Below are 19215 nucleotides of genomic sequence, written 5' to 3'. Positions count from 1 at the left end.
GGGAGGGCGAAACGAACCGGACCAGAAAGGGAGGCAAGGATGAGGCGTGCTCAAGCACAGAAAGCTTGGGATTGGGAGATAGGAAGCGTGGAGGAGGCCATACTTATGCTTCTGCCGCTACTCTTCCTCCTCCTGTCCCAGGCTGCTGTTACAGCTACGGGGCAGCAGCAGCAGCAGTGGAGCCAAGAAGCTTGTGCTCCCTTCTCTTGCGGTCTGTTCCACGACATCAGCCACTCATTTCGTCGAACAACTGATCCGCCTCAGTGCGGGGATCGGATGTACGAGCTCACCTGTGATAGCGACAAAGCCACCATCTCCATCGGCTCCACACACTACTTGATCACTCAGCTATCTTACAAAAGCGGCACGATCCGCTTGGTGGATCCGAAGTTTGCGAGCGGAAGCTGTGGCCTCCCTTCCCAATCTTTGTCACCCTCCGATCTTTCAAGCTCTGGCTTCGACCATTACCAAAATAGTTGGTGGGCAAGTTTCATGAGTTGTAGGAGAAGAATCGAGGCCCAGAGTTTGTATCAGCTTGTTCCTTGCTTGAGCAACAAAAACAACACTTTTGTCTATGTCGTTGTTGCAGATAAAGGAAATAGTTTGTCGTACCTTTATCCATCATGTCATTTTGTGTCGATGATTCCAGCAGCAGAAGTGAGGAGGCACTAGTGAGCAGGCAGCGAAGATGGATGAAAGTCGAGGTGGCGAGGAGGAGGCGCTGGTGAGAAGGAGGCAACAAAGATCGCTGAAAGTCGAGGCGACGAGGAGGAGGCAGTGAAGATGGCTGAAAGTAGAGGCCGCGAGGAGGAGGTGGCGAGGCCGAAAGTTGAGGCGACGAAGAGGGCAACGAGGAAGGAGGCAGCGAAGAGGGTGGTGAGGAGGGAGGCGGTGAAGAGGGCGGTGAGGAGGGAGGCGGCGAAGAAGGCTGTGAAGAGGGTGGTGAGGAGGGAGGCGGCGAAGAGGGCGGTGAGGAGGAGGCGGCGAAGAGTAGGGTTTTGGGAAAGAGACAGAAAAAAACAAGGCGTAAACAACACTGACAGAAAAATGACGAAGGAGAAAAAGTGGCGAAAGAAAAAACAATCGCATTCAACAACATTTAATAGACAACGATTTTTAAAAACCGTTGTCGTAATCCCAAAAAAGCACACATAGACAAAAATTTTAAAAAACTGTTGTCGTACCCTTTAAAAACCGTTGTCGTATCCCCAAAAAAACATAAATAGACAACAGTTTTTAAAAACCGTTGTCATAGGCCAAAAAAATTACTAAAAGACAACAGTTTTTGTTAAAACCGTTGTTAAAAGGCAAAAAGACAACGGTTTGGTATAAAATCGTTGTCGTTTGTGTGTTGTTGAATGTCATTTTTCTTGTAGTGACGACTCGTGACCAACTCCTTGCCGCAGTCGTCGAGCCCAACACGGGCACCTGTGCCCATTGGTACGGGTCATGTTGGGCGTTTGGAAAAATAGTTCCTCAGACTCATTTTCAAACGGCGATAACTTTTGATCAAAGATGAAGTATGGGGAGTACAACTATTCAAATCAAAGCTCTTTTGAAGACCTACGATGTGGTACAAAATTCAAAATGTATTCACTCGGTTTCATACTAAAAAAATGCCATTGAATGGACCCTTTAGAAATTCCAAGGATCGACAATGGAGTGATTTATACTTTTGGCACGCATCACTTGATAACCTCTCTAAACTTCCCTCTATAATACATTTTACAATTATTGAAGATATTGAAAAGTTAAAATCTGGGGAAATGTACATACCTTGGGTTGTTAGTTAGTTTTATTATATTTCTCTTTGCATAATAAAACTTCCTTCTAGCTTGTATCATATCATGTTTAGTTCTTGTTGATGTTTTGGATTCGAATAGAAGCACTTATGCATGCTTTGTCCATTAAGCAATATTTTGGGGTGTTGAGTATTAGTGCTATCATGTGGATCCATTCTCTCATTTTTGGTGATTCATGTTTTCCTATCTAACAGTAAAATTTTATAGAAGCAATTTTGAGTTGATTTTTGTTTCACCATATATCTACTTGATAGTTTAACCATTACACTTCACTTTTGATTTGTTTCTGAAATATTAATTTAGTACAACATAGTCATGATTTATTTTGCTAGACTAGTACCATGGTGACCATAAGTGATCCTTTTTCAATATTTTAGTTATTGGATCATGTTCGATTTGTGATAGCCCATTTGGAAAATCAAAATTCCAAGTGAGAGGAAAAGTGGAGAAAAGAAAATAAAATATTTGAGATATAATAAAATATTTAAGTGAAATGAAAATATTTTCCTTGGGTGGAATGGATGATATGTGCTTTTAAGACCGAGTTAGGTTAGTGGGGAAATATTTATCTATTTTTCTCAATACCGAGCATACTTTTGAAACTTCGTGTTGGGAAGAGGGGACGAATGTCGCATATGGAAGGTAAGTGTCCAACGCTGGAAACCTTGGGAACAAAATAGAATGACGACTTGACTTGAGGAGGAACTTGATATTTTATGAACAAACTATACACTGTGCACTTAAACTAGCTCGTTAAGCTTGGTGAAACTAATTGAATACTTTCACTTAAAAATGATGCTACTTGATAGGATCAGACAAACTTATTGAATTTTGGGAGATATGAATTCACATGGATTCTTGATATTAATATTTGCTTGAGGACAAACAAAGGTTTAAGCCTGAGGAATTTTGATAAGCGTATTTCATATAGGATTTTTATCTTAATTTGACGCACATCTTGTCCCATTTTATATACATATATTTCATGGTTTCATCTATGTGTGCTTCATTTTGTTACTTGTAGTTTGGAGAATTGCTCTTTTTAGGACGTGAATCTAGAGCTAAAATGGAGCATTGAAAGTGGAGCTGAAGCAAGGATCATGCTCTAGTCATGTCCTATGACACAGGCGTGCTCTTACGGCCAAGAAAGAGGAAGAATGGAGCGGAAAAAGACTCAACACGGGTCAGCCATGCCTCATCATCGAGTCTTATCATCGAGCCAACATACAAAGTGTTTGGGAAGAAAAAAGGATTCAAAAGACTATTAAAATAAAGTTTAAATCAAGGAACATGTTCGGGCCTTTGTATGGAAGAAATTGAGAGCAAAACAACGCCAAAACACCCCCCCCCCCTCCCAACAGAGCTCACCACGACCACTCATGTTACTGGGCACAAGCGTGTCCAAAATAGCCATTCCAAAGCTAAACATGGGTGCTCGTGTTGCTGGGCACGATCGTTTTCGGTTCGGTCTACACTGTGGATAAAAAGTAAAATGATTATAACTTTTATCTCGGTGAGTTACGGGTTGAACCACCTACGGAAATGTAAATAATTTCAAGATCTACAATTTTGATTCAGAGACTAACCCGAGCAAACCGAATCTGAGGGTCGAAAAACCCATTTTGGTAGTGTTATGTAAACATGCAGATCTGCACAGCTTAGGAGGAGGTATAAAAGGATGAAGCAAACTCTTGTTTAGGGGATCTTAGACCAGAAGACTGCATCCTTCTCCTTGGGGGAGGGTTTATCCTTCTAGGGGAAACCCTAGAGCAATCACCTTCATCCACTCTAATGACTCGTCCACCTCTGACGCAAGGAACCACTTCAAAGACACCGAGAATCTTCTCCCTAAGCTTTTCTTATCTCTATTCTCTGTTTTTGATTATATGAATGCTTCTTTTAGTGTCTTTGGTTTATAATTTCCTTGTGATGGATTAGTTCTCTTGATTCTAGGATTTAAGGAGTAACCCTTTTGATATATGAACATCTTTTTATTTAATCTACTAAGTTTGCATGTTTCTTATTCAATGAAATGTGTGTTTATGGTCCAGATCTACCGTATTAATGCGATCTCGATGCTAAAAGTACGAGATTTGTATCCCATGAAGATTTGGGGATGAATTAAAAGGAGAACTCAACCCTCCCACCCATAGAAAATGAAGATGTGGAGAGTTGGAATCAAAAGGAGCTTAATGAATCAAAAGGAGAACCCAGTATGCGGCGAAAAATCCTAAGTTGTCATGGAGCTTAATGGATCAAACATAATTCATTATCACGTAGTAGGACAAGTGGTTAATTAAAGATCGAGAGATCTTATGATATGATCCCCTTAGGTTTTGATCACTAGTTATGATCCTTCCGAAAGTAAACAATAATTAGGATTAATACATCATTATAATACTAAAAAATCATATCAAATATCATAGAATGGTTTATCTACATAAATACCCATTGAGACCCATTGAGGATAGAAAATTAAACATATATTAAATATTTACGATTATTTGGGTAAACCAAAGTTATAGAACTACTTCCCTGACTCAACTCTCTTCTCTGCCTCTCTCTTAAACCTCTTTCAATTCTCTCTCATTCTTCTTGGTTTGTTCTTAATTTCAAGAACCCGAAATTGTCTAAATAACCTATTTTACTATTCTAACTGATACTTGATTCACAATCCTTGTAATTTAATTTTTTATTACTTAATGACACTTTCATACACTTACAAATTTACATACATCACAAACCAAACGCCAGGCTTAGGGTTTCTTCCTTTTTCTTCAGCAAAACATGATTTTTTTTTTCCTTGAAGACAAAAGAAAGGGAGGGAAATGAGAAGGTAGAATGGTATAGAAGCAGAGCCTTTGCAACAGATACATGCACCTTCAATATCGTTGTTGTATACGATTTAAATGCACGTCTATTGTATCTTGTTTTGATTTAGTTTAATTATGCATCTTGTTTTGGTTTAGACAATGAAGGCATATGTGCCATCCTCCATCTCCACTGCTACACACAGATGAAACCCTAATTCTGCTCACTGCTCTCCATGTGAACCATCGATTTGTGACTCTGAACGAGCACGAGCTGCAGCCCTTTCTAGTGCTTTCAGGCGGTTGGCTTCCATCCTTGCCCTTTGTTCTTCTGAAATCTGAACTTTGCTAGGAACAGCAGCACCAATGCCTGAAACGTGTTCTTCTGGTGTTGATTCATGTGTTCGAGTAGCAACCAGGATTGCTAAAGGATGATGAGGCTCCTGCATTGAGGTGTACTTTTAGTAGATTACTAAACTAGACACTTGGACAAATTTAAAATATCATGGAAGTAAACCAATTCCCAGAAACTTTTTGTATTCATACATCCAAAATTTGTACTAATTCCTTGGAAGATAGATCTACTCTCCAGCACATTCACCTAAATCAGAAAACATTCATGGTATCATGAACATTTGTGATTTATCATGCGAGCTTGAGATCAAAAACATATCACTACTAGCTGCAAGTAATTCACAACTAGGAGTACAAATGCTGGATGAAGGATGAAATTGACATACAGAATGGATCCTGTTTTTGGATCAGACATGATGAACTGCATTGCTTAATCCGACTTTTTTTATAAAAATAAAAAAGTAGAGTTCTGCATTGCTTAATCTGACTTTTTTTGTTGTGGTTGGCGATGGGTTAAGAAATACAAGATAAAACAGTGATGCAGATGTCATATCTAGAGGCTAACTTCAAACATACTACAGCACCTTAATGCAGATAAATGAATGACTAGATGACTTTATTGCAGGAAGAGAAAATACAATGACTTACTTCAGTAGCTTTGTGATAAATCTCATTAAAAATTTCATCCTCCTGCATGTGGTCTGCTTCATTGGAATCGAATGGTGGATCTACTGCATCTGCAACTGGTTCTTCAGCAGTTGGATCATCTACAGCAGCAAAACTTACTTAGGAGAGGGTTACTGGAAGATGCATACAGAAAGCTTCTGATAGTTGACATTCTTATCGCTTAAGCGAGGTGTTATTTCAGATAAACCCAGTTCATAACAATGAACTAACATGCCAAAATTTGCAGAGGTATTAAAATATCCCTTCAACTTCATGCAATTATCACAATTATGTCATACCTTGTTCGATTTCTGGAGCAACTTCTTCAATAGGGGATTCATGAAGCTTTGAGGGATCACCTCCATTGGCAACCCTATCCTTCAATTCTGATATGCATTTCTTAAAAATAAAGCAATAAGAAATATTAATATGTATTTGCTTGAAAGAATTGTAGAAAACTGCCTTCAATTATGCATCCTAATTTTTCCATGACCAAATTTTCATTTCAAAGAATAACAAGCAACTTCATTTGGTGGCAACTCTATCTTTCAAATCCGAGAAAGTAAGAAAAAAAGAAGAAAAAAAATTCAGAAATAGACAGGTGAATTTACTTACTTATAATGACAAACAAAGTGAATTCAATACTGATAGTAAATATATAACATCAAGCATTCATCCTAGGTATTGGTATTACATGACCAATACAACAAGTTCAGATCAATACATTGATTTCACTTACCATTTGAGCTGTGTAAGGTCATGTCTTGATTAAATAAAATTTCAATTGAACTCCTGCATCACAGTGTTGATTTTACATTTGTAAAATTAAATTGATTCTTCAAAACAGCTAATGCACCTTCCTTCTCAAAGTTCAATATTGAAACCATGACTTTCTCTATGAAAATCTTTCTTACTCTGATAAATGGATGCTCACCATTTTAAACTCCATTTGTACATTGTCCTTTTTACTCGTATAGTATATAAATAAATTATCCAAATTATTCGTTCCCTATACCCCCCAAATGTCCATCAAAGTCCACATTTCTATTTACTTTCTTAAAAGCTTTTATCTTGTTCGATCAAATCTATAAAACATTGTAGTTTCTTAACTTGCAATGATTTTGTGTTTAGAATAATCATGATAGTGTACATTTCACAGCTAATAAAAAAAATATTTACAGTTTTTCTTCTTGAACTCACTATTGTTAACAAGAACTTATCTCATCTCACTCTTTTATATATTAGCTGTTATCTAAAGTTAGGCTCTCAAACAGAATTAAGAATTTTGAGGAACACTTTTGTAACTTCTAATACCACACTTTTGTAACTTCTAATACCTAACTTCACTATATGAAGTATGACAGCTTTGTTGACAAAATTCCCATCCTTATTTTAGCTACCTTAATCTGTTAAGAATAAAGTGTTTTACTTATGTTGACAATCTCTCGTATTCAACACATTACTTAAATTGCTCATATTAGAACTTCTAACACTATGAAATGTGTTTTCCACATCTGTAATCTCTGTTGGTGTAATTTTCCTAGGTCAAAGTTAACTAGTTTGACTAAATTTGAATTGGCTCAAGCTTCAGTCTTGATGTTTGACAATATATGAAGATTGCAAGTACAATTGTCCCTATGAGGAGATTATTGGTGCAATTCCCCATTGGTCAAGGTTTGACCAATTTTGTGAAAAGAAGAAGAGTCAAGTAAATCAAAGTTGACGTGATACTTGATTGAAAAGTCCTAACTGAAAGTTAGGCAAGGACAAGTCTATTAGGGTCGATTTGTAGCTAGAGGGAGGGTAAATAACTCGTCGCGCTTCGTGGACTTGCTTCAGTGTTGTCAATTTGTAGCGGAATAAACTTGAAACAAGACTCACAATGCTAATACAAAGATTTTCTTAGTATCCACCTCAAGAAGAGGTGACTAATCCAAAGATCCACACTCGACATGCTCTCCACTATGAAAAACACTCTTCGGTAACTACCGAAGACGAAGAAGCGTTATACAATCCCTCAATACAACAAGAAGAAAAGAAGCGAATACAAAAAAAATCTTACAAGATTTACACAAATGAAACCCTAGCTAGCTTCTTCTTCTTGTGTGGAACGCCTCTTAACCTTGGAAGTACAGTAACACTTTGCTCCAAAAAGCTTCAAGAACTAACGAGAACACCTGAGAGAATCGTGAGAAGAGGAAGTGGAGAAATCGCTGAGGAAGAAAGCTCACCACAACTTTTTACTGTGTGCTTCCTTCACAACAATCATAATCGATGGGGAAGCTTAAATCGATCGCTTGATCGATTCAGAGCGCCTTTGTGTTCCGCTAGAAAAGACCTAAATCGATCACACGATCGATTCAACCTTTCTCGCGTCGCGCGAGAATTCCACCCCCAATCGATCAACCAATCGATTGGCAGTGCTCAATCGATCGGCTGATCGATTGGGGATGCTTCTGTGCTCGTGATTCAGGGTCTCAATCGATCAAGCGATCGATTGAGCTACTGTTTATTGCACCACTCTTCCAATCAATCAGTTGATCGATTGGGCTTCGGTTCAATCGATCGGCTGATCGATTGACCTCCCTTGACTTGCTCAACTCAAGCTCAAGGATTCCCAAATTCAACATCCAATCAACCGTGACCTGTTGGAATTCCTCATGCCTAACATCTGGTTAACCTTAACTTGTTGGGACTTCTTCACCAACAGTCCGATCAATCCTTTGACCCACTTGGACTTTTCTCCTCGTGCCAAGTAACCGATCAACCTTGACCCACTTGACTTACCGTCTAATACCAAGTGTCTGATCCTCCATGACCCACTTGGACTTCCTTCCACCAGATATCCGATCACCCTTGACCCATCTAGATTTCCTTGTGTCAAGTATCCGATCACTCCTTTGACCTACTTAAACTTCCTAACACCAGGTGTCCGATCAACCTTGACCCACCTGGATTTCCACGTGTCTGGCTTCACTCACCAGATCTTTCCATCTGCTTAACTTCACTTACTAGGGCTTTCCATCTATCTAACTTTCCTCACCATGACTTTCCATCTGCTTGACTTCACTCACCAAGACTTTCGCCTAGCTTCACTCACCAAAATTTTCTCACCTGCCCGACTTCACTCACCGGGATTTTCACCACCAAGTGTCCGATCAACACTGACCCACTTGGATTTTCCTTTCTGCCAACCTTTTTATTGGACTTGCCTTTGCCTAAACTCCAGTTAGGACTTTCCGAGTCAAGTAACCGGTTAACCTTGACCTACTTAACTCTTCTTCACATCAAATTGGTCAAACCTTGACTAGAGGGAAATTACACCAACAATCTCCCCAATCGGACGATTGCACCTACAATCTCCACATATTGTCAAACATCAAAACTCACATATCAAAACTCAAGCTTGAGCCAACACAAGTTTAGTCAACTTGATCAACCCTAATCCAGAGATATTGCACCAACAAAGTCCAATAAGAAAGTTGGCAGAAGAAGAAAATCCAAATGGGTTACCGTTGATCGGACACTTGGTGTAAAAAGTCCTGATGAATGAATCGAAGCAATTGGAAAGCTCTAATGAGTGAAGTCAGACAAAAGAAAAATCCTAGTGAATGAAGCTAAATGAAAATCCTAGTGAGTGAAGCCAGGCAATTGAATGTCATATTGAATGAAGCTAGGTAGAAGAAAAATCCTAATAAGTGAAGCTAAGTGAAAATACTGGTGGATGAAGCTAGACAGTTGAAGCCCTAGTGAGTGAGACCGGGCAACTAAAAATCCTAGTGAGTGAAATTAGGTAAAAGTCCTGATGAGTGAAGTCAAATATGTGAAAATCCAAGTGGGTCAAGGTTGACCAAACACCTGGTGATTGGAAGTCCAAGTAGATCAAAAGTTTGACAAGATATTTAACACAAGGAGAAAAGTCCAAATGGATCAAAGGCTTGATCGAACACTTGGTAAAGAAATCCTAGCAAGTCAAGATTGACCAAAAGCCAGGTAAAGAGGAGTCCCAACAGGTCAAGGTTGATCAGATATTGGGTAAAGAACCCTAGACTTCGGTTAAGGAAGTTAGGATTTGGTAATTGACTAGGTTAGTTGAGTACTATATCTTAATCGATCAAGGTGATCGATTAAAACTATTTTCATGAAATGCATAGAGAGTGCAATAAGCAATTAAGCAGAAAGGCTTAATCGCTTACGAGGTTTATTACGCAAATAGAAAGTTTCCTAATCGATTACAATAATCAATTAGGAAGGCTTAATCAATTACGATAATCAATTAAGCTCGAAAAACTAACCATTTTCAGCCCGATAAAAGGCATTCGCGTGGATTGTCTTGGCAACTCTCTTTTCCTCTTCTCACGATTCTCTTAGGTGATCACCACCAGTTCTTAAAGTTTTTTTTGGAGACAAGTATTGCTACACTTCCAAGATCAAGAGACGCTTCAAACAAGAAAGAGCAAGCTAGTGTTTCATTGATTTCAATCTTATAAGATTTCATTTTGTATTAACTTGTATCTTCCTCCTTATGTATTTCTTTGTGAGAGAACTTGTACGAAGTTTCTCCACATCCGATTATTGCCGAGGAGTTTATTTGATAGTGAATGTGTGAAAGAGGATCAAATCCTTAAATTAGTCACCTCGTGTGAGGTGGATACTAAGTAAATCATTAGCATTGAAAGCTTACTTCGAGTCTATTCCATTGCAAATCATCATCATCGAAGCGCGACAAGCTATTCACCCCCCCCTCCCCCTCCTCTAGCCCCGAAGTGTCCGAACAAGTGATATTAGAGCAAGGCCGCTCTTCACCAGACTCATCGTCGGAAGGGCAACGAGCTAAAGGAAGAAGAAGTTAAAGCCCCAAATTTCAACAAGTCAAAGATTCAAAAGCTTAACTTCAAGATAGATTTCTAAGATGGACTCGGATATGATACAAGAATGCCTCCACCATTCACATCCACGAGCTTCGATTCTTGAAAATCAAAAATCAAAAACTTCTTAATGATGGAGATAGAGCAATGGTTTGCTCTCATGATTCAAGCTCCAACAAATAATAAAAGCAAGCTCATCAAGAAGAGCAAATAAAGTCAAGAGCAAATCCAAATATATAAGGTCAATGATAAAGTGACCAAGCTATTAGTCAATTCATTGCCTAGTAACATCTTGAGCAATATAGGAGAATTTGAGGATGCCAAAAACTTTGGAGCAAATTGGAAAAAATTCATGAGGCCCCCTCCACTGCATCAAATCAAGAGGAATCCAAAGAGGACAAGTCATTGGATCAAGAGGAAGAAGAAGAGTCCGAAGTTAAGAGATGCTCAACAACGGAAGAAGAAGATCAAGAAACTTCATCCTCAATGGAATGCAATAAAAAAGACAAAGAGAGGGCATACTCTTTGTTTCATGTGCAAGAGGATGAAGATAAAGAGGCCTCCACCTCTAGGATTGAGGGGGAGCGTCATTCATTGACGCCAAAGCAAAAAGAAGCTTCTACTTCCGGGTCAAATGGAGGATCAAATGTCACCCCTACAAGCAAAGGTATAACAATTTCAAGTTGTAATAATAAAGATCATATTATTTGCTTTGAGTGTAAAGAGAAAGGGCATTACAAGAGTAAGTGCCTCAAATTAACCAAAAAGAATGGTCAAGTGACACCAAAGGGCAGAAAGAAGCTCAAGGAAGTCAATCCCATGGGACGAAAAGGCAAGGAGCATATTGTGTGCTTCTCTTGCAATCAAAATAGATATTACAGGAACGAATGCCCAAAGGGGAAGAAACCAACCAAGCTCAAAGGAGAAAACTCAAGTCAAGGGAGAACTTCTAAGAGAAATCCTAAGGTATCATTTATTAAGCCAATTCCTTGGAGTAATGATAAAAAACATGCTAGAAATAATTTATATCATTTCAATGCTATTTATCATGAAAATAGAAAGCATGATAGAGTTAAAGAAAAATATGTACTTATCATGTGAAAACTACCTTACCTAAGGCTAGAGAGGTAGATAACTTAAACAATAACTTTAAGAATTTTAGATATATGCCTAAAAATAAAAATGCTCATAGAAATTAAGGAAAATCTAAATTAAAGGATTTGAGATTGGAAAATCCAATCTTGAGGTCAAGACTTGAAAAATTAGAAAAGACCCTTAAAAAATGAACAATATATTTAAGAGACAAAATGAGCACAACCTAGGTTTAAGAATGCAAGAGTCATCCAATGGCTATAAAAGTTTGGGATACAAATCCAAAGCCAAGAAGGATGTCTCTTCTTATCATAGGTTCCATATAACTATGGAATTAACCCTAGGTTTAGGGATCAAGCCAAGGTTACAAGGGAGGTCATCCCTAGAATTAACCTTGAAAGACAAATGTGACTAAGGCTTTTAAGAGGCCTAAAAAAGTCACTAAAAAGGTTATAAGGGAAGTTATCCCTAGAGTTGACCTAGAAGAGATGATTGTGACCAAGGCTTCTAAGAAGCCTAGAAAGGTCATTAAAAAGGTATCAAGGGAAATTATCCCTAGTGAATACCTAAAACATCTAAGGAACACCAATAGATTTTGGATTCCTAAAAGTATTTTCTCTATACCCTAGATGAGTTTAGAGAGTATCAACTCTAATTAAAAGGATAGCTAACCCAACTTGTATGAAGTTGACACTTGGAAGACATTTTCAAGATAGTTATACTTCTTGAAAATGAAAAGGTTTTAATGATTACTCTTTTAAAGAATAAAATGTGCCAAAATTTGAGGAATTGGACTTAATTTAAGTTAGCACAAATAAGAAAAAGGTAAAAAAAATGTCAAGTTAAATTTTGGCAATTTAGTAGAAGGAAGGGGGGCAATCTAGAATTAATCTTAAGTTAGCAAATAATTAAAGATACTTAGATAGATAATCTAGGTATATTTATTTATACTAAATTGTCATGATTGCTTGCCTATCACATGTCACATCATATTTTATATACATATTTATTATGAAAAATAAAATATAAAAATACCATATCATGTCATAAATACATCATATAACTAAAAGAGTTTTTCTTTTGAAGAATATCTATTTTGATGTATGTCATAAATCATCGTGCATTATTTTAAATTCTTTGTAATTAAGGACAATATCATTTATCAACAAATGACATCCTAGTTGGATGATCAATTTAACAATGCCTAGATAAATATGCAAAATCCTTTAGATTAGGACAAAACCAAAATCTACATCTCACAAAGACCATAAGGTGACTTGTATGTGTTTTAGTACACATTAGATACAAGTGAGATGTTAGAATGATGAACAAGACTCAAGATGTTGATTTAGTGGATCTATTTGAGTTTTAATTTAATTAAAACACATAATTGTATGTTATCCAATCATTGAGAAAGCTAATGTAAAAGTTATGTGCACTTAGCCCAAAAAACATTATTGGAAATTAGTTTTCAAAATGCTTTTAGAAAAATCTTAGTGAAGATTATTTGTTGATAGTAATCACCATTAGAAAGTTAGACACAGACTTAGAAAAAATATTAAAGTTTTCAAGAATTTTCAATTTTATGTTAATTTTTGAAAATAAAATGTATTTACTTAGAAAATTATTTTTCCATGAAAGTATATACCTTAAATAATGTCTACAAGAATTTTCAAGATTTTTAAAATTTTATAGAATTTTTAAAGCATTTCTAAAATTTGGACAAAATTCCATTTTAGAAATCAAAAATGATAATTAATTAGCACAATCGAATACCCATCTAAATCGATTAAGGTATCGATTAGAGTGAATTCCCATAAGCATAGTAACTCATGAAATCGATTAAAGATCTTAATCGATTACAACAATCAATTAACACCTAGGAATCGATTAAATCTCAACTTCAGTTGATTACGGCTGGTCTTAAACGATTACGAGCCTTGTTTAGGCGCTTAAAATCCGGATTTCAGCTTAAATAAATTTATTTACGTTGAATAAGTCGTGTTTAGTCATGTTAACCATTCCTAACCCTAAGAAGTGCTTAGATAAGCATTCAAGGATAGTTTTATTGTTGAAACAAGAGAGGATTAGTTAAAGAAAGATTAAATGACGTTTAGGATGAGATTTGCATTCAATTTGATTATTGAACCTTGAAACTTCAAAATTTTGGATTTTTTAAAAGTTTAGAAACTCCAAGTCATTGTTGATGCAATAACAAAAGCTTAGAATATATTTTTGAGAGGGAGCTACTCCTTAAGAGACATGTATTTATTTTTCTTAAAACCATGGAAGGCTGGAAACCTTCATTATAATGAATGCTTAAGGTTGAGCATTGGAAAACAATGAAAGATTAGATATTTTCATTGTTGGAATATGAATGCTCTAAGATGAGTGTTGAATGATGAGTTAGTGCTAAGGGTGAGCACTTGGGGACAATGAAAGGTATAGAACCTTCATTGTGATGTTATGAACAACAAGTGAGATTGTAAATAACGTATGAATAACTCTTCAGACAGAGAGTTTTTTTTTATGTGTGCCAAAAAAGGAGAATATAGGGTTTAAATTAGGCTTTCTTAACCCAAAGGGAAAGTTTGTCCTCTTAGTAAGGGGTAGAATGAATAAAACCCTCATTCATGCTTTAGCGTGAAAAATAAGTTAAGGCTATGAGATTAGCGTAACTTAATCATATTGTCAAACATCAAAAAGGAGAAAATTATTGATATAATTTCCCTAGATCAAGGTTAACCAATTTGACTAAGATTTAGTTGGCTCAAGCTTGAATCTTAATATTTGAGTTTTGATTTTGATAATATATGAAGATTGCTGGTGCAATTGTCCGTATAGAGAAATTATTGGTGCAATTTCCCATTGGTCAAGGTTTAACCAGTTTTGTGAGAAGAAGAAGAGTCAAGTAGGTCAAGATTGATCGGATACTTGATTGGAAAGTCCTAACTAAAAGTTAGACAAGGACAAGGCCAACGGAAAGGTTGGCAGAAGAAGAAAATCTAAGTGGATCACTGTTGACCGAACATTTGGTGTGGAAAGTCCTAGTGAGTAAAGTCATGCAATTGAAAAGCTCTAGTGAGTGAAGCTAAGTGAAAGGAAAATCCTGATGAGTGAAGCTAGGTGAAAATCCTAGTGAGTGAAACCAGACAATTGAAAGTCCTAGTGAATGAATCTAAACAGAAGAAAAATCCTAATGAATGAAGCAAGATGAAAGTCTTGATGGGTGAAGCCGAGTAGTTAAAAGCCCTAGTAAGTGAAGCTAGGCAGAAGAAAAATCCTAATGAATGAAGCTAGGTGAAAATTCTGGTGGATGAAGTCAGGCAATTGAAAGCCCTAAAAAGTGAAACTAGACAAAAGGAAAATCCTAATGAGTGAAGTTAGGTGAAAGTCCTGGTGAATGAAATCAAGCATGTGGAAATCTAAGTGGGTCAAAGTTGACTAAACACCTAATGATTGGAAGTCCAAACAGATCAAAGGTTTGACCAAATACTTAGCACAAGGAGAAAAGTCCAAGTCAAAGGCTTGATCGGACACTTGGTGAACTTCTTCATCAAGGTTGACCAAAAGCCAAGTAATGAGGAGTCCTAATAGGTAAAAGTTGACCAAATGTTGGGTAAAGAACCCTAGCCTTCAGTTAAGGAAGTTAGGATTTGGTAATCGATTAGGCTAATCAATTTCCGTAGCTTAATCGATCAGGGTGATCAATTAAAGCTATTTTCACGAAATGCATAGAGTGCAGTAAGCGATTAAGCAGGAAGCCTTAATCACTTGCGAGGTTTATTACGCAAACAGAAAACTTCCTAATTGATTACAATAATCAATTAGGAAGGCTTAATCAATTAAGCTCGAAAAACTAGCCATTTTCAGCTTGATAAAAGGCATTCGCGTGGATTGTCTTATAAACTCTCTTTTCCTCTTCTCATGATTCTCTTAGGTGATCATCACCAATTCTTGAAGCTTCTTGGAGACAAGTGTTGTTGCACTTTCAAGATCAAGAGGCGCTTCAAACAAGAAAGAGCAAGCTAGGATTTCATTGATTGCTCTTGTAAGATTTCATTTTATATTAGCTTGTATCTTCCTCCTCTTGTATTTCTTTGTGAGAGAACTTGTACGAGATTTCTCCACCTCCGGTTGTTGTCGAGGAGTTTATTTGATAGCAGATATGTGAGAGAGGGTCGGATCCTTGAATTAGTTATCTCATGTGAGATGGATACCAAGTAAATCATTGGCGTTAGCATTGAGAGCTTGGTTAAAGTCTATTCCGCTACAAATCATCATCATCGAAGCGCAACAAGCTATTCCCCCCCCCCCCCCCCCCCTCTAGCTTCGAAGTATCCCAACCATAGTTTGTAAAATCGCGATTTGAATTGTAGGATCGTACGATCCAGAAATCCAAAATCGATCCAGGATCGTGCAGAATCATTTTTTGCAGTAAGATCGCAACAGGATTGGTAGGATCGGAATAGAATCGGTAAGATCGGAACAAAATCAGAGCAAGGTTGGTGGAAGCTTTGAGAGGTCATAACTTTTGACTCAGATTAAATCACCAGGCCTATAATATATCAAATCAAAGCTCGTTCAAAGATCTTTAATAAATTTCAAAGTTTATCCTTAACCACCCTATTTCAAACCCAAAAAATATCATTTAAATCCTTTTCAAATGTCCAGAAGATTTTATCTTTTTTTTATTATCTTTTTTTCATCTTGTTAGGGTTTTAAATTATTTAAACATATGTTTAATTATTTTTGAGTTGGTTTTTTTATCAATAATATTCTGTCATTTCTTTTCCCCAAAATAATGAGTTTTTGGATGCCTATTGTCTAGTATTATATGACATCAACCAGTCTTTAGAATATTATTTTCGGCGTTCATATTTTAATCAAAGGATTCAATAGCTTCTGTTATATATGTAAGGTGCTTTGTTGACCTTTAAATTGAATTATCTTATAAAACAAGGAAATATTTTTGACATTGAATGTGTTATTATTATTGTGTTAATAGAAATTTTATATTCTTTCATTTTATGATATGAAAATATAAATATAAATATAATTACTATGCGAGAATGATAGTTAAATTACAAGTTAATTTAAATTTGTACATGTAGTAATGTAATTTGAGGTATTGAGTATACATGATTGCATATATATACAAAATTAGTTAGTTATTTATATATAAATGAGTTTTCTAGGTATTTTTTCTAATTATTAATCATGTATGATAAGATTTTAAGGGTTTTTGGTAAGATCGTACGATTCTACAATCCGATCATGATCGATCCGATCCTAACCCTAAATCGATTCTGCGTAGGATCACGATTCTACAAACTATGATCCCAACAATCTCAGTAGTCATCAAAGTCATGTTAGTTTAATACTATTTGTATCTATATTCCAAATCTATTCTTTCATCATTCTATCATAGGAAAATCATGTTATTATCCCAAAATCTAATCTAGATTAATGAAGTTTCAAACTACTTTTTCTACTACCTAAGACAATATCTAGCATTTTTAGTTGTTCAATTAGTAAGATTTTTCATGGAGTTTAAACAAAATAACTATTGACATCATAGTTGAAATGGAAAAAAAAATAGCAAAACTTTCAAGTAGCCTCATCATTACTTGTAAAACATATATATTTGCATATTTTATATTCTGTGGATGAACTAAAATCACATGAAGTTAAAAATGGATTGGAATAGTTCATACAAAACATTGATGTCTTAGACTAATCATGATAAATTTATGCAAATGTAAGCAACAATTTGAGAAGGAAAAGCAAAAAGGGAAAGATGAAGATAATCAATATTCCACATTTTGAACATGTAAAGAAACATTGAGCTCAAAATTGTAATAATCTTTATATCATTACAACATCACTTGTTTATATTGAAAACGGTATGGAACAGAATAATCTTGTGAACATAGAGTCAAATGCATCAGCTGTTTTTACCAACATCTAAAATAGTAACCCCCATCAGTCTTAATCCTTACAAGGCAGTTGAAGTATTCTTTAATGGAGGTGAGTGCCTAGGTGTTCAACTGCTTGCCTAGTGCTTCTCATGAGGCACTCATCTATGTGAGCACTTCTAAAGCACACCAGATTAGATTTAAGGTGTTCCAGTAGGCTTCGCTTTGTAAAGCACATACACCAAGTGCCTTAACATAGGAAAAATCTAGTGGTTCTGCTTTATCTTAACCATTCAATTTTAGACAACACTCAGTAAAAGTACAACACACTATAAAAAAAACTTCACTTTATAATTTATACAGGATAATTAACTTACCGTAACTCGTTTGGTGGCGCCAACTTGCTCAACCTTGCGAACGAACTGATCAAAGGAATAGTAAGGGATCAACTGAGAATGCCATTGTGCATAAAGGCCAATCAAGTTACCAAGATCAGCAGCCTGGAGAAAGTAGAATGTAGCTTAATCACCTGAGTCTCAGAAAAGAAGAAAATATTTGAACCCCTTTCTTTCATGAAAAATCCCCACACAAATTTTAGTTTTTTACCAGAATCAAATTGTTTCACGTTGACATCTACAATAACTGAGTTATGATTTGAGAGTAGCAACAAATAATGCAAAAGGGCATCTCAAATAGCTCAAAATTCCCAAAACTCTGTTATCCAAATTCCAAATTTGAGAAGAATAATTCATCGCATATCAACAGGGAACGGTGAAATAAGAATGAAATCATTAATATCAGAAATTTTGTCCATTAGTTGAAACACAAAAATAAATGGAAAAGAAGGATAAGGCAGTAAGGCAATCATTCGTCTAAGATCTCAGCTAGGGAGAGCAAGTAACGATTTCAAGAAAAAAAAATGAACCAAAGAAAAAAGAGAGTAAATAGAATGTTGTTTTTACTTCATGGCCGCGGCCGCGGTACTTGAAGGCGCGAGGGAAATGGCGAAGGACATAACCAAGGCCGTCCTCCGAGAGCAAGATCTGCGGGGTGAGCTTGGGCCTCGTTCTCGGAGCCTTCTTCATGGAGGATTTGGTGACCGCCGAGGCCTTACTGAGAGGCTGAGTAGCGACGAGATTAGGGCTAGGCCCATCGTGGTTTGAAGAAGACGAAGGACAGTCGCGCGACCAGTGCCCCGTACCCCCGCACTTGAAGCAGCCCGTCGGTGCAGCCTTCGTCCCTCCTCCCGAACTCTTCTTCTCCATCTCTCCCACTCCGTTGCTCGCCGACGACTCCTCTCTCCGGGCCTTTTGTAGCGCAGTGCAGCCTCGTGGCGGGAAATGATGGCGGGAAAAATGAGCCACAAATGTATTCGTATATCGTATGAGGCAAAATTCTTGAGCGTAATAATTTTTTAAGTGCAACCCTACCCTGGCGACGAAATAAGCGCTCCTTTAATTTCATTTTAAAAATAAAAAAGTATCCTTCTATTTTTTTATTTTAATATTCTTAAAGTAATTATGAGTTACGAGTATATCCGTTGTTATAATATTATGATTATATGGTAGAAAAAATAATAATAATAATAATTGAAATTTGTCATCCTAGTGATTTTACATGATCGATTCGAACTCTTGTCCTATGGTAATAACTCTGCTTCGTACTAGTCAACTCAATCATAGCCCAGGACTATAATATTATGACT

General features: G+C 36.6%; 2 protein-coding genes across 2 annotated transcripts; one reads left to right on the top strand and one right to left on the bottom strand.

The window, feature by feature from the left end:
- The first annotated feature begins 39 nt into the window (after positions 1-39).
- On the top strand, positions 40-672 carry LOC122026800 (putative RING-H2 finger protein ATL21A). Its single transcript, XM_042585515.1, has one exon. It carries the CDS (start codon positions 40-42, stop codon positions 670-672), a length of 633 nt encoding a protein of 210 aa, XP_042441449.1.
- A 4005-nt stretch (positions 673-4677) lies between these two features.
- On the bottom strand, positions 4678-18818 carry LOC122027585 (TIMELESS-interacting protein-like). Its single transcript, XM_042586570.1, has 5 exons — positions 18473-18818; positions 17888-18010; positions 5932-6031; positions 5615-5733; positions 4678-5055 (listed from the first exon to the last, which is right to left on the bottom strand). Exons 1-5 carry the CDS (start codon positions 18773-18775, stop codon positions 4837-4839), a joined length of 864 nt encoding a protein of 287 aa, XP_042442504.1. The 5' UTR covers positions 18776-18818; the 3' UTR covers positions 4678-4836.
- Positions 18819-19215: the final 397 nt, after the last annotated feature.

This window comes from Zingiber officinale, chromosome 10A (genome assembly GCF_018446385.1).
Source record: "Zingiber officinale cultivar Zhangliang chromosome 10A, Zo_v1.1, whole genome shotgun sequence".
Classification (NCBI taxonomy): Eukaryota; Viridiplantae; Streptophyta; class Magnoliopsida; order Zingiberales; family Zingiberaceae; genus Zingiber; species Zingiber officinale.
The sequence above is the reverse complement of the archived record's forward strand: the minus strand, read 5'-3'. Positions and strand labels throughout refer to the sequence as shown.